The 20,669-nt window shown below is 40.8% G+C and overlaps 1 protein-coding gene across 5 annotated transcripts in view; it reads left to right on the plus strand.

The window, feature by feature from the left end:
* ERLIN1 (ER lipid raft associated 1) overlaps window positions 1-20,669 on the plus strand; it is a 54,924-nt gene that overhangs the window by 11,348 nt on the left and 22,907 nt on the right. For all 5 annotated transcript variants that reach the window (XM_020994632.2, XM_020994633.2, XM_078150783.1 and 2 more), the window contains 4 exons: window positions 6,353-6,399; window positions 8,108-8,169; window positions 10,514-10,639; window positions 12,099-12,172. In XM_020994632.2, coding sequence (XP_020850291.1) covers window positions 6,353-6,399; window positions 8,108-8,169; window positions 10,514-10,639; window positions 12,099-12,172 — 309 coding nt within the window. The remainder of the gene's footprint in view (window positions 1-6,352; window positions 6,400-8,107; window positions 8,170-10,513; window positions 10,640-12,098; window positions 12,173-20,669) is intronic.

A 20,669-nucleotide genomic window follows, 5' to 3' on the forward strand; every position in this document is an offset into this window, starting at 1 on the left:
TGGACCTTAGCAGAGAGAGTAGTGCTAGGTTTATAGAACTGAGAGTTGTCTTCTTACAGGTGATAATTAAGCTCATGGGAGCTGGTGAGGTCATCAAGTATTCAGCATTTAGAATAAGAAATAATATAGATACAGTATCCTGAATCTGGAAATATGGAATCTGTTAAGAATTGGCTGCTTTAAAAGGAGTTTATAGTCACACTGTATGGCTTTGAAATATTAACATATCTTTCCTGAAGGATAAGTTCTGGACTTTGAACAAGATACATGGTTTCTCCCTTTATGCAAACAATTAGTCTGTTTGTGTAGAAAAGAAACAAAGTATGGACCTTGTAATATGTAGTATGAGCGAAATGAATTAATAGCTTAAAAAACATCTCAATAAGGGATTTTATGGGTGGGGGAGATAATGGATTTTTTTGAATCTGGGCAAGAACAGAAAGATGCAAATTCATTCAGTGTCAGGAGAAAGGGAACTACAGGGAGAAACAAAAGTAAAGATTGTTTCTACGTACTTCCTGTGGAAATTAGGCAGGTTACTTGGTGGTATATTGAACCTATCTGTTACAATTTAGGAAAGATACCTAATCTGATTGTAACCTGTGAACTTGGCCTATTCTGGTGCATGTCCTGGGAGTGGAGGAAAATTGTAGAATTAATAAATGGAGACATTTTCTAGTAAAAAGGACCATTGTATGCTGTTGTCAAGGTTCAGTGTATTACACCCTCTCCATCTCCCTTCTTTCAGTCCTAGAGGAAGAAGAGTGAGGTGTCAGTGAGTGGAAATGAACGTAGGCTAGGTCTGCATTCAGGCTGCCCAAACTTCACTTATGTGTAGAATGAGATAGTAGGTGAACTATTAAGTATGAACCTTTGTGTATAGATGCTAGTTGCCAAAGTGCCATTCCTATTGTCTGACACTGTGGGAATCTGCTCACTAGAAAAAAGGATTTCCTAGGGAGCATCTATTCTACTGTCAGATGAAATTGAATACGAAAATCTTGAGTAGAATTTTGTTCCAACATTTCTAGCACACATAATGAAAAAATGAAAGCTTAGAGAAGCGGTATGAAAAAAGTCCAACCCTCTGAAGTATATAACAGCTTTTAGAAAATTCTCACTGCTTATAAATAAAAATCACAAGAAATGGTGTAGAAGGCAGTCACTCTCCTCCTAGTCTCAGCACGTATGTGGTGTTTCTCAGTTTGTGTATTACTTCACTAATATCTTTATCTTTCCACACTTTAAATTTTGTAGTTATTTTTTATTCGCCTTCCTCCAGCCCCTGTACTCCTGTATCCTTATTCCATAGTTACTCTTAGATTGAGATTGAACCTCTTCCATTTCCATAGCTCCCACCCACATCTAGGCCTTCATCTTTTCCCATCTCAGTTACTGCTTCCTAGCTGATCTTCTGCTAGTCATCTTGTAAACAGTTGTGGTATTTTTTTAAAATACCGTTTCATTATCATTCATATGCCTCATACTTTTATTAAATAAGTTTTTATTGATGTCTTTTTTAAAAAACATCTCCAGAATTTCCTCCAGCACCCTCTCCCCCGAGAGCCATCTGTATAACAAATAGTATTTCTTAAAGACAAAAAAAGAAAGGAAGAGGAAAAAAATCAGCATAACTGATCAATACATTGAAAAAGTCTGAAAATACATGCAATGTGCAACATTTGTGTACCTCCCACCTCTGCAAAGGGGTGGGATATGCTTTCCAAAATGGTTGTAGACAACTCTACCAGCGATGTCCTGTTGTGTCTGTCTTCCTACAAGCCGTCCTCATGGACTAGTCACTAGTCCATTAATGCTTTTAAGAAAAGGACTTGTTCTGTAAAATTTGGATTCAGTCAAAAGGTCCCATTTAAGGATCTGGAAAGCCATGTGGCCTCAAGGCCACAAGCCCCCCATCCTTGGACTAGTGCCATCTTTTGTCTTTGCCAGTTTGCAGGGCATGAGGTAAGACTTCAGATTGTTTTAGTTTGCATTTCTCTTACTATTAGTGACTTGGAGCATTTGTTCATGTGGCTGTTAATAGTTTGACATCTTTGAGAACGGTTTGTTCACGTCCTTTAACCACTTATCTGTTGGACAGTGGCTTTTGGTCGTGTATTACCCTGTTTGTTCTTAAGCCTGGACCCTTTGATGTGACACTGTTCAGAATCATAGGATACCAGAGTCAAAGTAAATCTGGTGCCAGTTGATCCACCTATACTTAAACACCAAAGACCTCTCTTTTGGTATACTTAATTGGCCATTAAACCTTTGCCAGTCAGTCGTCAATAAACCTACTGAAGTGCTGACTATGTGCCAGGCACTGTGCTAAGCACTGAGAATAAAAAGAAAGGCAAAAGACAGTCCTTGCTCTTGAGGAGCTCACAGTCCAGTGCAAAATATGCAAATAGCTATGTATCACCAAGTTCTAGAACAGGATAAATTGGAGATAATCAATGTAGGTAAGGCCCTGGAATTAGGGGACGTCAGGAAAGGCCTCCTGTAGAAGAGGAGATTTTAGCTGGGACTTGAAGGAAGCTAAAGAAATCCGGGAAGCTGAGAGGAGGAAAAGCATTCCAGGCATGGGGGCAGTCAATGGAAACGCAAGCGTTTGTTGGCAGTTGGGAGAATGGAGTGTCTTGTTCGAGGAATAGTAAGGAGGCCGTGTCACTGGTTTCAGAGTGTGTGGTGGTATGTAGGATGTAAGAAGACTGGAAAGGTAGTAGGGGACTAGGTTGTGATGGATTTTGAATGCCAAACAGAGGATTCTATATTTGATCCTGGAGGTGGTATAAGGAGTCATTGGAGTTAATTGAATGGCTGTGTGTGTGTGTGTGTGTGAGACAGAGAGAGAGAGATGTGATCAGACCTGTGCCTTGGGAAGATTAATTTGATAACTGAGTGGAAGATGGATTAGAATAAGCAGAAACTTGAGGCAGGAAGATAAACTACCAAGCCATTGCAATAGTCCAGGCAGGGGTGATGGGGGGGATTAGGAGGAGTATTTATTAAGTGCTAACTTTGTGCTAAGCACCATGCTAATTGCTTTACAGATATCTCATTTAATCCCCACAACAACCGGTGAGCTAGGTGCTGTTGTTACCCCAATTTTACAGTTGAGGAAACCGAGGCAGACAAAGGTTATGTGATTTATCCAGGATCACATAACTGGTAAGGATCTGAGGTTGGATTTGAGGGTAATGGCAGTGTCAGGAAAGAAAGAGGTATGCACAGGAGATGTTATGAAGGTAAATTCAACAGGAATTGACAGTAGATTGGATGTGGTGGCATGAGAAAGAGTGAGGAGTTGAGGATGACATCTAGTTTGGGAGCCTGGGTAACTGGGATGATAATGGTATCCTCAGCAGTAATAGGGAAGTTGGAAGATTGGGGGAGGGTTTAGGAGAGAAAGATGAGTTTTGTATTGGATATGTTGGATTTCATATGTCACTAGGACATCCAGTTTGAGATGTCTAATAGGCAAGTGGGGATTTGAGTCTGGAGGTTAGGAGAGGGAAGGGCTGAGTAAGTACAAAGTACTCTGCAACTGGTCATCAGACCTTTGCTTGAAGACCTCTAGAGAGGGGAAACCTGCCTCTTTCATTTTGGCATAGCTGTTATTGGGGAATTTTTTGTTGTTGTTGACTCCTCCTAGTTTTGCCTTCAGAGGCCAAGCAGAACAAATCTGTTCCTTCTTCCCTGTACTTAAATATATCCTTCATCTGCCTTATTCCCCATCACCTCGCACTGACTTCTCTTTTCCAGGCTAAACTCATTTTTTCTTTTATTTCACCTACAGTGATTTTATATGAACTGTTCTACACCCATAGTCTCACATCCATGGAAAGAAGAGAGATGCCTATTTCTTTGGGGCTCAACTTCTTTTGAGGCAGCTCGAAGGTTCCATGGATAAAATGCTGGTCCTGGAGTAAGGAAGATCTGAGTTTAAATCTGGCCTCAGACACTTACTAGCAAGTCATTTAACCTCAGTCTGCCTCAGTTTTCTCGACTGTAAAATGGGGATAAATAATAGCAGTTATAAGGTTGTGGACAGGATCAGATGAGATAGTATTTGTAAAGTGCTTAGTACAGAGCCTGCCACATAGTAGGCACTTAATATATGCTCCTGTTCCCTCCCCCCCCATTATGCTTTTGCAGCATTTAGCTTGGATTGTTTTGTAGTTGTCTACATTTACATTGTTATCATTTTGCTTACTGTTTTTCTGGTTTCGATTACTTAACTTTTTTCACATAATAAGTCTTCCAGTGTTTCTCTATATTCATATTTATTGTTTCTTTTTAGCACAGTAATTAATATTGCCTTACATTCATGTATGATGGCTTGTTTAGCCATACCCCAGTGGATGGGCATATACTTTGTTTCAAGTTACTTGCTACTGTAGAAGGTGCTGTTATTAATATTGGTTTTTTGGGGCCTTCAGCATTTGGATGTTGTCTTAGTACACGGTGTGAGATGTTGGTCTATATCTAATTTCTGCTAGACTGCTTTCCAGTTTTCCCAACAATTTTTGTTGAATAGTGAATTCTTTGCCTTAGTGGTTGGGATCTTTGTCATCTGAATGCTTTCACTGTTGCTTTCCCCTCTCTGCTTCCTGGATTTTCTCACATAAGCATATCTTCTAATATGCATTGCTACTTTACCCGTTTGCCTTTCTTTTCCTCTCTCCCACTTTTAACCGATTCTGTTTCTTTTGAATAAAGTGCAGTTGTCCAGAGCTATATTTTTATAGTAGGTTCCATTCAATCAATTTTCAGTCATATCAACTGAAGTTGAATTTGCCTTTTTTTATTAAGCTCTCTAGTTTATCTTGTTATCCAAACTTTGTGTGTCTGTACATAAGCTTTGGGCTTTATTTCTGGTTTCTGATTTCCTTCAAGACCTAGCTTTAGAATGCCTTCTCAGGAGACCTTCCCTAATTAAATTTCACTTGCCTCACTGGTCTGTTTTCCCTAGCACTTAGGCATTTATTTTAAAGATCATAGAAATAAATCCTTGTGTTATGTTATTTTGCGCTCGTTGCTTTGCATAGTTTTTTTTTTAAGAGTTTGTTTTGTCTAGCTAGATTGTGAGCCCCTTAAGGTTAGGGTTTTATTGTCTTTTTCTTTCTTCTGTTTCTTCCTCCTGAAGTTCAGTGCTCTGTTCTAAACTGTGTACTTTGTACACAGCTTGTATTTAATAGTTTTGAAGGCAGAGGATCCCAGGGGTGGGGAGCCTGTGGTCTTCTAGATCCTTAAGTTTGGCCTTTTTACTGAATCCAAATTTTACAGAACAAATCATTTGAGAGAGAATAGCGTGATCATGGCAGCACACTGACAAGTTCCCTTGAAGGAGGATTTCACTGAGGGGAAGGTTTAACTAACCAGTGACTAAAGTTGGATCTGTGTTCTTGGGTCATTGACAAAAGGGAGAGTACTGTACTTAATCATTTATGCTAGCTAAGGGTTTTTTGAGTTCAGTTCAAGTCAACAGACATTAAGTGCCTACTGTGTGCAAGGCATTATGCTAGGTTATCTTGATTATAAGTAACATATCAGCAGGACAGTCCTTGCCCTTGGGGAGCTAACATTCTAGTAGGAGATAGAACGCTTATGCAAAGAAGGGGTAGTACAAGGAAAATGGAGATGGGAGAGAGCATTCACAACTAGAGGAGTCAAGGAAGGCTTTATGGAAGAGGGAACTCCTGAACTTAGCTGTGATGCAGGACAAGATTCTGTAGGGTAGAGATGAGGAGAACAGCTAGTTGTCCAATTTAGCTGCAATATGGAATTCAGGAAGTTAGGATGAAAGAAGTTTGGAAAGTTAGTGTACACTCTTTTTATATAGCATTAGAATCTGGAAAGTCAAATGCCCAAAGACTCTGTTGGACTATTGGGCTGTCCCTGTAGATGAGTCATGTAGCAACACACCCTCACCCAGATTCCCTGACCCAGAAGGGGAAATGTGGTGGTAGTTTCCTTACCAGCATCTGGAGCCCATCAGCTCTTCTTTGGTGCTATTCAAATTGCTGCCATGATGCTTCTACATTTGTCCTTGGGAAGATCTGTGATTACTGGGGTGAAGGGATTCTTTCTGCTGATGCTATTCATCAGAATCCCTATAAAACTGGGAAGATAGCTTTTGAGAATGGCTGTGGCCACAAAATCCGTAACTGGTGATGACTGTAATAAACCACCAGTTTGCATGGGGAAATGACATAGTAATGGAATCTTTTCTCACCTTATTATCTCGGGAACTGTGCCTTGTGCCCTGCAAAGGCTTGCTTCTGGAGTATATATTTCTTTGGGGAGCACATGCATATATTTTGACTACCGATACTCTTTTTTCCTTTAGACAACACTACAAACTGACGAAGTTAAGAATGTGCCCTGTGGAACAAGGTAAGCTCTCCCTTTGCCTGCTTTTGGTTCCCATTTTTTTTTATAGAGGACGTTCATGTTCACAAAAGCCTTCAAATACATATGTAACAAGCTTAGAGGTGTTTCTGGACTCAATATTCCAGTGGAGGCCTGTCTCTAAACAGAACCTTTATATTGTACTCTTAACATCAATAGTCTTAAATTCCACTGAACCAGAGGGAATTCCATCAGGAAATTTCAGTAACACAGTAGAACTATTTTAAATCTACAGACCATTTGCAGGGGCATCTTTATGGAACAATATGCTTTGAGGGAGAGGCCATCTAGGCTCTGAAGCATGGGGAGAATAAAATCAGCACATTGAATTGTTCCCAGAAGAAAAGAATATAAGCTATAATATCTCAGACACTAAAGTCAGGTAGATTAATAAATAATATTAGACACCTGGAAAGTTTTTGGATCTGTGAAGGGAAGTAATTGCCTATGGAGGATGCAGACTTTAGTCACATTTTCCGGCTTTCTATAGAAGTAGAGACTTTCTTTGTTTCTTGTGTTAGTCATATTTTTTATAGATTACTTTTAGAGGTTATTTGGAGGCAGTCAGGGTTGAGTGACTTGCCCAGTGTCACACGGCTAGTGAGTATCCAAATCTGGATTTGAACTCAGATCTTCCTGATTCCAACACCAGTGCTCTTTCCACTGAGCCACCCAGCTGTGCCTTCGATTGATTTTCAAAGTGTGGCTGATCCTCTTCGCTAGTTACCTAGGTTAAATAAGGTTTATTTCTCATTTGGGCTATTTTCCTAATCATAGACTACACAACTCACTCCGTAGTCATCTTAAAGAGAGAGAACGTCAGTCCTCATTTGAGGATTCCGTGTTTGTGAGTTAGCCTACTTGCTGAAATTTATTTGTAATTCCAAAATCGGTACTTGTGGCACTTCTATCCTCTGTGGATGTACATGGAGTGGTGAAAAATTGGAGTTGCCTGAGTTGAGATGATGCTGATTCCTTGTTTCAGCTCTAACACCATAAACAAGCATCCTTCTCCATGTCTGTATAGTGCCACATTTTTTGCATTTTCCTGCTTTTTGTTTGTGATTTTGCTATTTAAAATGGCTCCTAAGGGTAGTGGGGGAGTACTGTCTAGTGTTACCAAGTCCAAGAATGCTGTGACGTGTTTTGCAAAGAATGCATGTGTCAGGTAAGTTTTGTATAGGTTTTGTTTAGCATGAGTGATAGTGTTGCTGGATGTGAGTTCGGTATCAATGCATCAGTAATATGGGTGCATCCAGAAGGAGGAAAAGGAAATTCGCCCGTCAAAATGTGAGATTGCTCCAGAAACTGCTAAAGTAAGTGGTAAGATCAGAGGCTTGTAGGGCCCTAGCCTTGTATTTCTCTTAGGACTGCTGGCTCAGTGTTCCTAATTCTGTATTCACAGTGACTTTACAGAATGTAATTACCACAAAGGATGGGAGTTGGCTGTTGTGTGCCTTTGAGTATGAGAAAAACCAGGTAAACGTGGCTGGACAGAGCAATATGCAAATGTATCCCCATGGCTAATGTCATCTTGGTGTGTGAAGGATATAGTATGTTTTTAGATTTTTTCATCTTGCTGAGATGACTCATTGTACGTGATATATTTGAGCAAATGGCTTTGCAGGTCTGCTTGTACAGCCGGGTATCTTACAGGTCACTCACTTTTTTCATGTCTTTTTTTTTCCCCTAGTGGTGGGGTCATGATCTATATTGACCGAATAGAAGTTGTTAATATGCTGGCTCCTTTTGCAGGTATTGTGCCCATCTCTTCTGTTATTGCTAATGTCAGAATCAAAGTATACATAGCTGGTATCTGGGAAAGTGGTTAACTTAATAGTCTTGAGGTAGGTGTAATACTGTTAGTGACAATTCATTTGAGGACATTTTAATTTTTACCCAAGCCTAACCCTTTTTTTGTAATTATTTGAAAGTCGAAGTACAATAGGTACAGGGGTTAGAACACTATCTTACCTGTCTAACCTTGTTTCTTGATATTTTCCAGCCCCAATCCACCACTAAACCAGGCTCTTTACTATTTCCCCAACAGACCTAACTCAGTTCTATCTCCCTGCTTTTATTCACATTTTTTTTTTTTTGGTGAGGCAGCTGGAGTTAAGTGACTTGCCCAGAGTCACAGCTAAGAAATGTGTATCTGAGGCTGGATTTCAACTCAAGTCCTCCTGACTCCAGGGCCAGTGCTCTATCCACTGTGCCACCTAGCCTGCTCCCTTTTGTTCACATTCTTACCTTTTGCCAAGAATGTGCTCACTTCTGGCTTTTATCTATGCAAATCCTAACTGTCCCTGGAGTCCCAGTTTCAGTACTACTTCTTTCCTCCAAACTCTAGCCTGCATTAATTTTTTCAATTCTTTTTATGCTTATTATCTGTACCGCATAATTAATACTGTTTTTTGTATGCTGCCTTCGTGTGTGTGTGTGTGTGTGTGTTGTGTGTGTGTGATTTACTTTATAACTAAACTCCATATAGATGAGAGGACTGTGTCTTCTACTTATTTTGTACCCTCAACTTACTCAGCCTAGTGTGAGGCATTTAGTAGGTGCTCAAAATTGGGTTTATCTTAGGTGATAAGTAGTACTGAGAAAGAAAGGCTTCCATTTTAGATACGTGGGTTGTTCCTCTTCCTACTTGTCCAAGAACCCTGTGTTCTCTTTCTTGTTGTCCCCTACTTTAACTCCCCCAAGCTGTGCTTATTCTGAACCTTCCTGGTCACCAAGGAAATCATCCTGGCCCTTGCCTGGTCTCTGCGAACTTCTCCTCTTCACTTAAACTGAGTCTTTTTTTTTCTTGTTTTTGTTTTGTTTTTGCTTTTTGGTGAGGCTCTTGGGGTTAAGTGACTTGCCCAGGGTCCCACAGCTAGTAAGTGTCAAGTGTCTGAGACCAGATTTGAACTCAAGTCCTCCAGACTCCAAGGCCAGAGCTCTATCCACTGTGCCACCTAGCTGCCCTTCTCCTCTCCACTTAGGCCAGGCGTTTGCACACTACGCATAGAGATGCTACCTTTGTTTACGAGCAGATTATGGGGCTGCCTGCCTCCTCTCATTCTTCATAAAGCAATTGATGCACATAGGTTGCTTAGCTAGTATGTTATTCAAATATAATAAAGAATTTGTTACAATTTTTATATTAAACAAAATATAAAATTAAAAGTATGTATAAAATAATAAATTATAACTATACAGGTCATTTGGTTCAACTCCCTTATTTTATAGTTGAGGGAACTGAGGCCCAGAGAGGTTAAGTGACTTGCTCAGGGTCAGACAGATAGGAAATGACAGAGCCAGAATTTAAACTCAGTTACTTTAAATCCAAATATAGTGCTTTTCCCATTATACCAAAGCTGCCTCCCAAAGGCAAAGGAGAAATCATGATGATGGGCAGGCCTCTCAATCTTTAAACCTCCATACTACAACGTACTCTAGGTACAGAGTACCTCTGTACCTAGTACTGTAGGGGAAAGACATACATTTGTCACCCCAGATCTGAGTGGCAGGCTTGAGAAAGGCCTCAGCCCCCTATTGTGCCTCCGTTTGACCCAGTTTTCAGGAAACCTCTTTCATCGTTGGTGGGGTGAGACTTGAGACCAGAGAGGGAGCCTCAAGGAAGCTACCCTGTTTAGGCCAAGGGGCCTGAAGAACAGTGACAATCCCCTGCCCTGTCTGCCAAGAAACCTCCAAATTCGATGTCTACAGAGGGCAGTATGAACTCTGGCCATCTTTGCTCCAAGATGGGCTGATAAGGGGACACATTTTATATTTCTGAGGCACAATCCTTCCATAAGCTTCCATTGCCTTCTGCATCAAAATCTCCATTTTTCTTGTTTTCTTAAATTTTGTTTTCTTTGAAAAAACAAAAACTGAAGGAATATTTGTGGCCATTATGCTTGAAAATGGCCCAATTTTTTGGCCATTGCTTTGTGCTCCCCAAAGCTTTTGGGGTGCACCCTATAGTTGGAAAACTAGCTTAGGTAGAAGCTTCGTTCTTGATTCAGTACCCCTAAAAAAGCTCGTAGGCCCTTTTCTTCTCTTTGGCACTGGGTATTGTTTTGGAAGGCTGTCTTGTGTACTTCTCTTTCAGTATTTGATGTTGTGAGGAACTACACTGCAGATTATGATAAGACTTTAATCTTCAATAAAATACATCATGAGTTGAACCAGTTTTGCAGTGCCCACACTCTTCAGGAAGTTTACATTGAACTGTTCGGTGAGTGTTTCTCCCCGTCTCCTATTTTGACTATGCACATCGACCTAATCTGTTGATACTAAATTATGTTGACTTTATAGATGCTTTTAAAATAAGAATTTACTAAATGTTTGTGTTTTATTGAGAGCAATGTTCTTAAACTTAGAAAAATAACTGTGTCTTTGAAAGTAATAATGTTAAACTACTCTAAATGGTTAACATGATTTGAAGTTAATTTTTTTTTATTATAAGTTTAGGTTTTAAATGCTTTAGGGGAAAGTCATTTTAAGGACAGATATTATTTTCTTAAACTCATGGTGTATAACTAAGTAGAGATTGGGTAAATTTTATCTACTTGTAGATTCTTTATACCTTGACCTCTCTTCTTAGTGAAACAGATATCTGGGAGTCAGCAGGGGTATTCATTCTACAATCTCTGGTTTGAATAGATTAGTGTTCTTGAAGTTTGAGTAGAATGTTTTCTTTGGATAAACTAGATCCTTAAAGTGAGGAGTTACTTCTTTTTTTCCTGAAGACTCAAAATCATTTTGGGGTAGGAGGAAGTTGACAGTGAAATCTTTCATTAGTGAAGGATGTGCCAGATTTTGGTGATTGCCATGTAGGCATCAGTTGGCTAGGATATCTACCAAGTAGAGCACTGAGAATTATGAACTATCACTTGATTCAAATCTACTGATTAAGGCTCCATGGGATAGAACTGATTTCGCTTGACCTGATAGGGATGGAGCAGTTTGGTATTTTCAGGTTAACTTAAGATTGGTGAACACACTAACCTGGTGATAGAGAAAACTTGGTGTGAATTTGTGGAGAGTAGATGTATTGGAGAGGAAACTATTTAAAAGCTTTCCTGTGGACCCTGTATACCAAATCAAAATGAGGCTGACAGTGGTAGAAAAGTGATATATTATTATGTCTTGTGGAAAAGAGACATATGATTATTAGAGTAATGTCAAGTTTGACTTGATGCAGATTTTTATATATTAGTGCTCAGTTTAGTGAAATTTATGACTTCATAGACCAAAGACTTAAATTCTCTACCAATTGAGTAATTTGGAGCAATTTGTTTAACCACTCACTTCCTTGATGTGATAATCCCTGCCACATTTCCCGCCATAGAAAGCTATATTACAAACATAGGATCATAGATTTCAGTCTAGAACCATCTAGTCCCAGCCCCTCATTTTGCAGATGAAGGTGCTAAACTCTAGAGAGGTTAAGTGGCTTCCCCACCATCACCTAGTCATTCAGTTAGTAGAGCCAGGATTTGAAGCCAAGTCCACTAAACCTAGTGCTCCTTTGGTCCATAACACTACTTCTTTAAGAAGAATTTTGAGCTTCACAAAAGAATCTAACTCTCTCAAGTCCAGGATTGATCATGATAGTTTTTGTTTGAATTTTAGTAGAATAGCAGAAGTTTTATGTGTTTAAACACCTGCTGTTTTCTTGCCTCCAAAACCAGATCAGATAGATGAAAACTTGAAGCAGGCCTTACAGAAAGATCTGAACGTCATGGCACCTGGTCTCACTATACAGGTAGGCCCAATATCCTGGGAAGTTTTGAGGAATTTAAGATTCTGAATTCAAGTCTCATTCAGATTCTGAATTCAGGTCTCATTCAGCCAACAAATTTTATTAGAGAGTGGTAATAAATATTAGGTCATCCCTAATAAAGATCTTGATGACTTTATGACTCATCACATTTAAAAATTATTATTACTTACTTTAACCAACATCCAATCCCTCTGAGTGCTTTTAAAAGGAAGAAGTAAGCAAGCTGAATCTTATTAAAGAAGTCAAGTCTGCACTTATATATTGCTTTCCAAAATAGTTTCATTCATTTCAGTTCTATCTGGGATCTGGCTCTTATAAAAATAATTATATGCCTTGATGTAATAATCATTCATTGGGACTATATACCCTATTTATTTATTAGAGAGGAAAAAAAGACCTCCCTGTTTAAACATATTTATAATGATACTACAACCTAAATGTCTAACAACTAGGACATGGCTGTTGAAATATACTGATTCAATGCAGTTGCAGAGGATAAATATGAACGTTGAAATATTGAAAGACTTGTGTGAAGTCTGTGTGAAAGAAGTGGAACCAGTTGAGTGTGCATGCACACACATACACAAAGACTGTGATTGTGTAAAAGGAAAAAATGTATACTTATATGGGGGCAAATGAATAGAAGCAGTGGAAAAAGGGATAGGGGGAAGTAATCAATATGATGTTACAAATGTTTGTATGGTGGAATTAATCTAAAAAGTATACGTAAAGTAAATAAAAAGTTGTTTTGTTGTAGTTTAAGATCGTTGTCTTAGGCAGTTATTTTAAACAAAAAAAAACACATGAAGTATTTATCAAATGTCCTATATGTAAGCCAAAGTACCATACTGTGCACTTACTTGGGTTACAAAGGAAGTATGACCTATGATCCCTGCTTTCAGGAAACTTATATTCTAGTTTGAAAGACAAGACATCAAGGTCTGAAGATAAATTGCAATAGAAAGTTCAGTAATAGGTCCCAGCAACAACAAAGGATTTGACAAGGCCTGAGATGCCAAGGGCCTCCTACAGTCTGTTGTTGCTATGAATGCTCAAGAGCGGAGGAAATGCTTTAGTCTGGGGCAGTTGAGGGGACTTTGTGGAGGGAGGGTTTCAGATGAGACTTGGTAGAGAAGTAGCATGTGGATGGGCCAAAAAGACAGGGGACAGGGACATTCTGGGGAGGTCAGTATGTGAAAAACCATGAAGGCTGAAAAGTCTCTGTCTTGTGGAGAGACTATAGGATTCATGTCAAAAGAGTTGGGTTTGAATCCCTACCGAGCTGCTGACCTACCAACTTGTCATTGTGAAGGAGTGACTTCACCTCTCTGGACTTGGACATCTTCCACCATGAAGTGAAGGGTTGGCTTGTGATGTTTACTCAGGTGCCTCTTGCACTCTGTGTCCTTGAATCCGAGGGTCCGGGCTTGGTGCTCTACCATGAATGGGATAATCTAGAAGGGTAGACTGAAGCCAGCTTGGAGAAGGTAGCCTACACCATTTTGGATAGCTGTCATTGTTGGGAATTTTGTTCTTAAGGCTGAGCCAAAATCTGCCTCCTTGAGGCCAAACAGAGCAAGTTAACTTGACCTTAACACTCTAACTTTAGTTGTGTGAAGATTGTTGTCACTGCCTCCTCTTGTCTGTCTCTGGTTCCTTTTCTACCTGATCCTTGAATGACATGCTTTTATATGGAAGATTTTTGAGTAGAGGAGTACCAGTCATGGTGGTATTGCTGGGAAAGTAGTTTGGCTTGAGTGTGTAGGATGACTGTTAGAGTCAAGGAGAGATTAAAGGCAATAGATGCCTGTTAGGTTATTGGAATAGCCCAAGATAAGGGTCTAAACTGGGGTGAGCAGGTGACACGGTCAGATCTATGTGCTTTAGAGAAGTCACCATGACAGCTGAGTGCAGGATGTAATTGGCATGGGGAGAAAGGAAAAGCAGGGGGACCAAACTGAAGATTATTCAGTAGCCTCGTCAAGAGGTGAAGAGGGCTTGCATTAGAGCTATGGCTGTATAGGTGGAAAGAAGGGGACCTCTGACAGATGTTGAGAAGGTAGAAATGACAAGATTTGGTGACAATATGTGAGGTGAGGGAGAAGTCAAGGGGGACACTGAGGTTTAGGTCGTGGTGACTGAGAGGATGGCATTACCCTTGACAGTAATAAAGAAATTCAGAAGAGGGGGGAGGTTTTGGGGGAAAAGATGATGATTTCTGTGACAGAGGGTTTTCCAATGGCTTGTCTCCAAGAAATACAGTGTATTCTTATGGTCTTTTGCCAACCGTATGAAACCAGGGATTCTTAACCTTTTTTGTTTCCTGGACCCCTTTGGCAGTCTGGTGAAACCCATAGACCCCTATCAGATTATCAGAATGATATTATTTTTCATTGCATAAAATTATCAGAATAAGTTTTAAGTGCATAAAATAAAATAGGACTACAAAGGAAACTAATTCTGTTGAAATACAGTTAACAAAATAACAACAAAAGAAATTCCTAGCATCCCTTCTTCCCCCAGTAAGAACCCATGCTCTAAACTAGGGGTGAAGAACCCATGGCCTCAAGGCCACATGTCACTTTCTGGGTCCTTGGGTATGACTTTTTGATTGAGTCCAAGTTTTACAAAACATAATCCTTTTATTAAGGGGGTTTGTTCTGTGAGGTTTGGATTCATTCAAAGAGCTGCACTTGAGGATCTAGTGGGCCTCCTGTGGCCTTTAGGCTATAGGTTCCCCACCCGTGCAGCATTGTTTCATGGCATAGGCTTTTCATCCTAATGCCTTTGTTGTCTTGGATGATTCCTGATGGACAATTTTTTTTTTTGGCTAGGCAGTGGGGTTAAGTGACTTGCCCAGGATCACACAGCTAGTAAGTGTTAAGTGTCTGAGGCCAGATTTGAACTCAGGTCCTCCTGACTCCAAGGCCAGTACTCTATCCACTGCACTAGGTGCCCCAACAGTTGGTTTTTAAAAACAAAACCAAAAAACACTGTCCAAAGAAGTCTCAACAGGAACTTGAGCAACAGTTAGGAAAAGAGTCTAGCTCACCATGTACTTGTGTTGGACCTGGGTTAAGGGAGACTTCAGTTCAAATTCAGCCTTAGATACTCACTAGCTATGTAAACCCTGGGCAAGTCAACTAACCTCTGCCTCAGTTTTCTCATCTATAAAAATGGAGATGATAATAGTACTTGTCTCCCAGGGTTGTTGTAAGGATCAAATGAAATAATATTTGTAAAGCACTTTTCAAACCTTACAGGACTATATAAATGCCAGCTATTATTATTAAAATACATTCAAGCAATTGGAGCTTCCCCCTCTAATGAGGAGGAAGAAACTAGTGGCCTTTTAGAACCTTCATGTTCTCAAAGGGTGTGGGGAGAATTAAGTAAGAGCAACAGAGGTCCTGGGGGGAAACTGGGTTTGTTCTGAGAAAGGGAAGGGAAGAGGGAAATGGGAATTTGTGAATGTTGTAGAAAGGAGGTAGAAAGGTGGGCCAGGGCCGGCGGCACATGCTAGTTCTCATAACGTGGGGTGAGTGAGAAGAGATGAGGATACAGACATGGAGGAAGGGGACAGAGAAATGAGCACCAGATGAACCTTACTCTTCTCTGAAATGAACAAAGGAGAGTTGGGGACACACGTGGTTTCATGTAGAGATACAGCAAATTCAGCAGGGCAGTAGGAGGTGGGGGGTGGTGAAGAGGTGGGCTAAAATCAGGAAGGGAATTGTTGAAAGCAAAACAGGCTCTCCCTAATCAAGTAGAAGGAGGAATAGAGAGGAGAGGAGGGTGATCTGGAAGCCAAGAAGGGTACAATAAATTGTGGTATATGAATGTAATAGAATGTTACTACACCACAAGAATTAACAGAAGAGATGAGTTCAGAGAATCAGGTTAGTATGAACTGACCTTGAGTAAAATATGCAGAACCAGAACATTTTATACAAGGACAAGAACACTGTAAAGAAAAATAACTGTGAAAGACTTAAGAACTCTGATCAGTGTAGTAACCAACCGCCACTGCCGAGAACTGGTGATGAAGCGTGCTCCCCACCCTGACAGAGAGGTGATGATCTCCACATTCAGAAAGATACATACGTGTTTGGATATGGCAACTGTGAGGATTCATTTTGCTTGACTTTGCTTATTTATTATGAGGTTTTTTTCCTCTTTTTCTCAGTTTTGAATTGGGGCTGAGGAATTTTTGGTGAAAATGAGAAGAAGGGGGTCTAGCAACTGTAATGCCAAAACCAAAGTTACCACGTAAGCTAAGACTATGCACTGAAGGTGTTTCATATTCTTATTATTTAGGTGCCAAACCTCCTAAATCCCCTGAAATTACTGATATTTGAAAAACTTCACGTTATTCATTTAGTTGTGGAAAATCCATTTTTTCCCCCTTTGCTTGCAGTTCTTACAGTAACAGTTACTCTTTCATTTTTGTGTTATCTTTGGGTTTACAGTGATTTTTGATACTGGTTGGTGTTTTCTTCGATTATCTTTGACTGTCTCTCTAGCCTTGTGTTAGGGCAGGCTCTACCCACTAATGCACCTTTGGGTGGAGTGCTAGGTCTACTGGCTTTGTGCGTGACCCCCATCTCTGGGGGCTATGCTACTCCTTCGATCTTTGAGGTTCAGAGTGCTGGATCTGCAGAACTCTCTTTGATATTTCATATTTTTAGAAGCCTTCAGTCCTCTAGACCTGGACTCTTTTTCCCCATTAAGTTGTGAGCTCCTCGAGGACAGGGACATCTTTTGCTTCTTTTGGTATCCCCAGCATTTACCATAGTGCCTGGCACACAGTAGGTGCTTAATCACTGTTTATTGACTGACTCTTCTCTGTCTGAGCACTGTAATGTCATGCTGACTGCTGCCCATTGTACTGCTCTACAGCACTTTTCCTGGTCCCCACCATAGTGCTTTTTCAGGGGAGCCCTCCACTTTTGTTGCCTCTGGACACAGAGCCTTGCAGACTATCCATGTCCTTGGACATCTCTGGATATGTCAAGAGGCTGCCGTTTGCTGGCACTGGCTTTGCTGGTGGGCCTTCCCAAGCTCCTATCATCCTTGTGCCTTCTGACTGTCTTTTTTGGGTGTTATATGGGGGAAAAGTCATCATAGTTTCTCATTGGATTTCTTGATCATTATTCTGGCTGGTGTGAATTCCTGAGTTTTGGGAGCTGGGTGGCTTCTCTCCATGCAGACAGCTTTCTCAATGAAAGTGCCCCAGCTATAGGTGTTATTACAGGTGACAATGCTGAAGTTCAGAAAGACTGAGGGGCTTATACCCATCTTTATTTACTTAGCCATTGTCAGAGGTGAGATTGAAACCCATTTCTTCCTGCTTCCTTATCCAGTGCTCTCCTGTGCCACATTGTGGCAGTTACATTACATAAATATGCTTGGAGTGGGGCACGAGCAGCAGAGAGGAACAGACAAGGTCTCATGCAACGCAGAAAGAGGTGTAGGTGAGATGTGGAGGAGAGGAAAATTCATTCCAGGCATGGGGGATACCTCGGTCAGGACACAGAGGTGGGGAATTTGGAATGTTGTATGAGGGGCAGTAATAGCCAGGCATGGCCAGACCATAGAGTGCACGAAAGTGAGTGATGTGTAGGGCTTTGCATGCAAATTAGCGGAGATTGCACTTGATCCTAGCGGCAAAATGGAGCCAAGGGAGATTACTGAGCAGGAGTACAACATGCTCAGCTTTTTGAATATTACGTTGACATTTGTGTAAAGGATAGCTTGGGGCAGGGAGTCCGGTTGGGCTACTTCAGTGGTTCAGTGAGAGGTGATAGTCTCTGGGCCAGAGTGATGGCTCTGTTAGTAGGTAGAAAAGGATGATGTGACTGTTATTGTGGAGGCAGAACTGACAAGATTTGGCTGCTGGTTGGATTGTTGTAGTTGTTTGTTCTTCAGAGAGTACCCTGGCGTCAGGGAGATGATGCATGACTCACAAATGAACCGGATTGAAGCGAAGGAGGACTGTGCGAAGTCGTCTCTTCCGAGCCATCTGGCCCGGGATGCGGTGGAAGACTTTGGCCTTTCTAAGCTCAGGTCTTTCACAGGTCTCAGTCTGGCTGAGGCAACACTCATTCAGTGATTATTGGTGTGGAGGAGAATGCAAAGTCAAGTAACTGAGCCTGAGTGAATAGGAGGATGGTAGTACCCTTGATGAAGCTAGGTAAATTAGGTGTTACAGGTGGCTTTGGGGGAAGAATGGTGAGTTGTTTTCGATATGTTGAGTTTGAGGTGCCTACAGTGCATCCACCTTGAAATTTCCAATAGGTGTTTGGTGGTGTTGGACTGAAGCTCAGGTAGGAAGATAAAGATTGGTTGTATAGATCCTGGGAGCTATCCACACAGAGATAATTAAATCTGTAGGAGCTGATGAAGTCACTAAGAGACAGTGTGGAGAAAAGAGGTCCAGCCTCACAGTGAGGGGGCTGGACAGGGATGAAAATCCAGCAAGGGACACTGAGATGAAGGTACAACGAGAACCAAGAGAGAGCAGTATCATCATATATCTAAGGGGAGAGGCTGCTTAACAGTGTTGAAGAGAGGTCAAGGAGCACGACTGAAAAAATAACGTATTTGACAATGAAGAGATCTTTGCTGACTTTCAATTGAGAAGTATGAGAGGAGGGAAAGTAGGGGTAATGAGAGTAAACAGCTCTCTTTAGGAGTTTGGTTGTGAAAGGAAGGAAGAAGAGATTAGCCCCTGGGTCTAGTGGGTTTCCGTCGAGTCCAGCGAGGGTTTTTTTTGTTTTAAAGGGGAAGGAGGCCTAAGCATATTTTTAAATGGGAAGGAAGAAGCCATTAGAAAAGGAGAGATTGAAGATTAGCAAAAGAGTGTGGTTAGGATCAGCAGTGCAAGTAGAAAGTTTAGTGTTGGCAAGGAAAAAGGCCAGAAAAAGACCTTCAGTATCTTGGGGAGATCCTTCACAGACTATTTCTGGAATGATTTGGACAAGAATTACTTAGGGATAAGAAGACATGAAAGAGGCAGTATGGCTTTGTGTCATTAGCATTTAATAAGTGCCTTCTTCCTGAAGGCACTCTGCTAAAAACTGGGGAGTCAAAGAAAGGCCAAAAAGAAACTCTAGAACAAAAGGCAGTCCCTACTCTCAAGGAACTCCCAGTCTGATGGGGGAAGCAACGTCGAAGCAACTGTGAACAAACAAGATAGGTATAGGACGAACTGGAAATAACCAGCATAAGGAAGGCACTCGCGTGAAGGGGGGTTGGGAGGGCTTTTTGTAGAAGCGGTTGGAGAGCTTGCTTCCGAACCAGAAAAAACTGAGTTCAAGTCAGCCACCACACATACTTTGTGACTATGGACAACAAATTTAATCTCTCAGTGCTTGAGGCAACTTTCTAAGCTTGTATATGACAGAGCAATTGCAGATCTTCATTGTCAGAGGAAGTTTCCTCACTAGGAGTTCCTAACACCAGTGAAAGTACAGGCTTGGTTAAAAAATAAAAAAGTCACGGTAAGGTTGCAATGCGTAGTAGTAGAGGTAGTGTTCAATTTTGAAATCATGAAGCCATCAGAGTAAATATGACAATAGAGCCTAATGCAAAGATAAAGTAGTAGAATGTTTTGTAGTTTAACAGCGCTAGAATTTGATTAGCATCTAAAGATTTAATTGTTTCATGTAGTGATTAAAGTAGGGCTGTCATTTAGAAACTTAACATTTTGCCCTTTGAACTAAAGTTTCTGTCTGTTTCTTTAGGAAAATCTAAAATTTCTTCATTTTTTAATGGTGTAGCTACAAAAAAATTTATGACTTTTCTGCTTTTAAGTACTCGGAAAACTAGAGCCCCAAAAGTGACACTTTCTGGGTAAATTCTAGTCTTTGTTAATACAAGTACCCGATGGTCAAAAGAAATGCGTAGAATATCTACAAGTTTTGTCAGATCGACTGTGCCCTATGTAAAACTACATAACATAGAGAAGGTGGTGGTCTTAGCTGTTATGAGGTAGATAATAATAAATTAATAAATGACAAATGAAAAGACATTAAGCGCTTACTATATGCCACACAAGCACTCGCTAAGTATTGGGAATACAAATAGGAAAAGCTAGACACTGCCTACTGACAAGTAGCTCCCAGTCTAATTGGAGGAGGTAACACATAATAGAAATTTAGCTGCAAGGTGAATGGAAAAGCCCCAAAGTCCCAAGGGTGCATTGGTGGGTCAAATGGTAAAAGTCATAGGGGTTCTTCAATTATTTCAGTAAGATCAGATATTAGTGCTAGGGGTCTACAGGGTTGTGTAGGCAGGGCAGATGGTAAGGCCTGGTGGTCCTCCAGCTCACTGGAAGGAATAGAGTTAGTGACACCCATCTTCAGACTGTCTGAGCATTCAAGATAGTCCAGATGAATTCTGGGATAGCCTGGACCCAGAGGAGGGAAGGGCGCCCCTATTTGTGGCATGTCTTGCTGTTGCCTGGCTGTCTTGGATA

Source organism: Phascolarctos cinereus, unplaced genomic scaffold, assembly GCF_003287225.1.
Source record: "Phascolarctos cinereus isolate Bilbo 61053 unplaced genomic scaffold, phaCin_HiC Scaffold_3;HRSCAF=262, whole genome shotgun sequence".
Taxonomy (NCBI): domain Eukaryota; kingdom Metazoa; phylum Chordata; class Mammalia; order Diprotodontia; family Phascolarctidae; genus Phascolarctos; species Phascolarctos cinereus.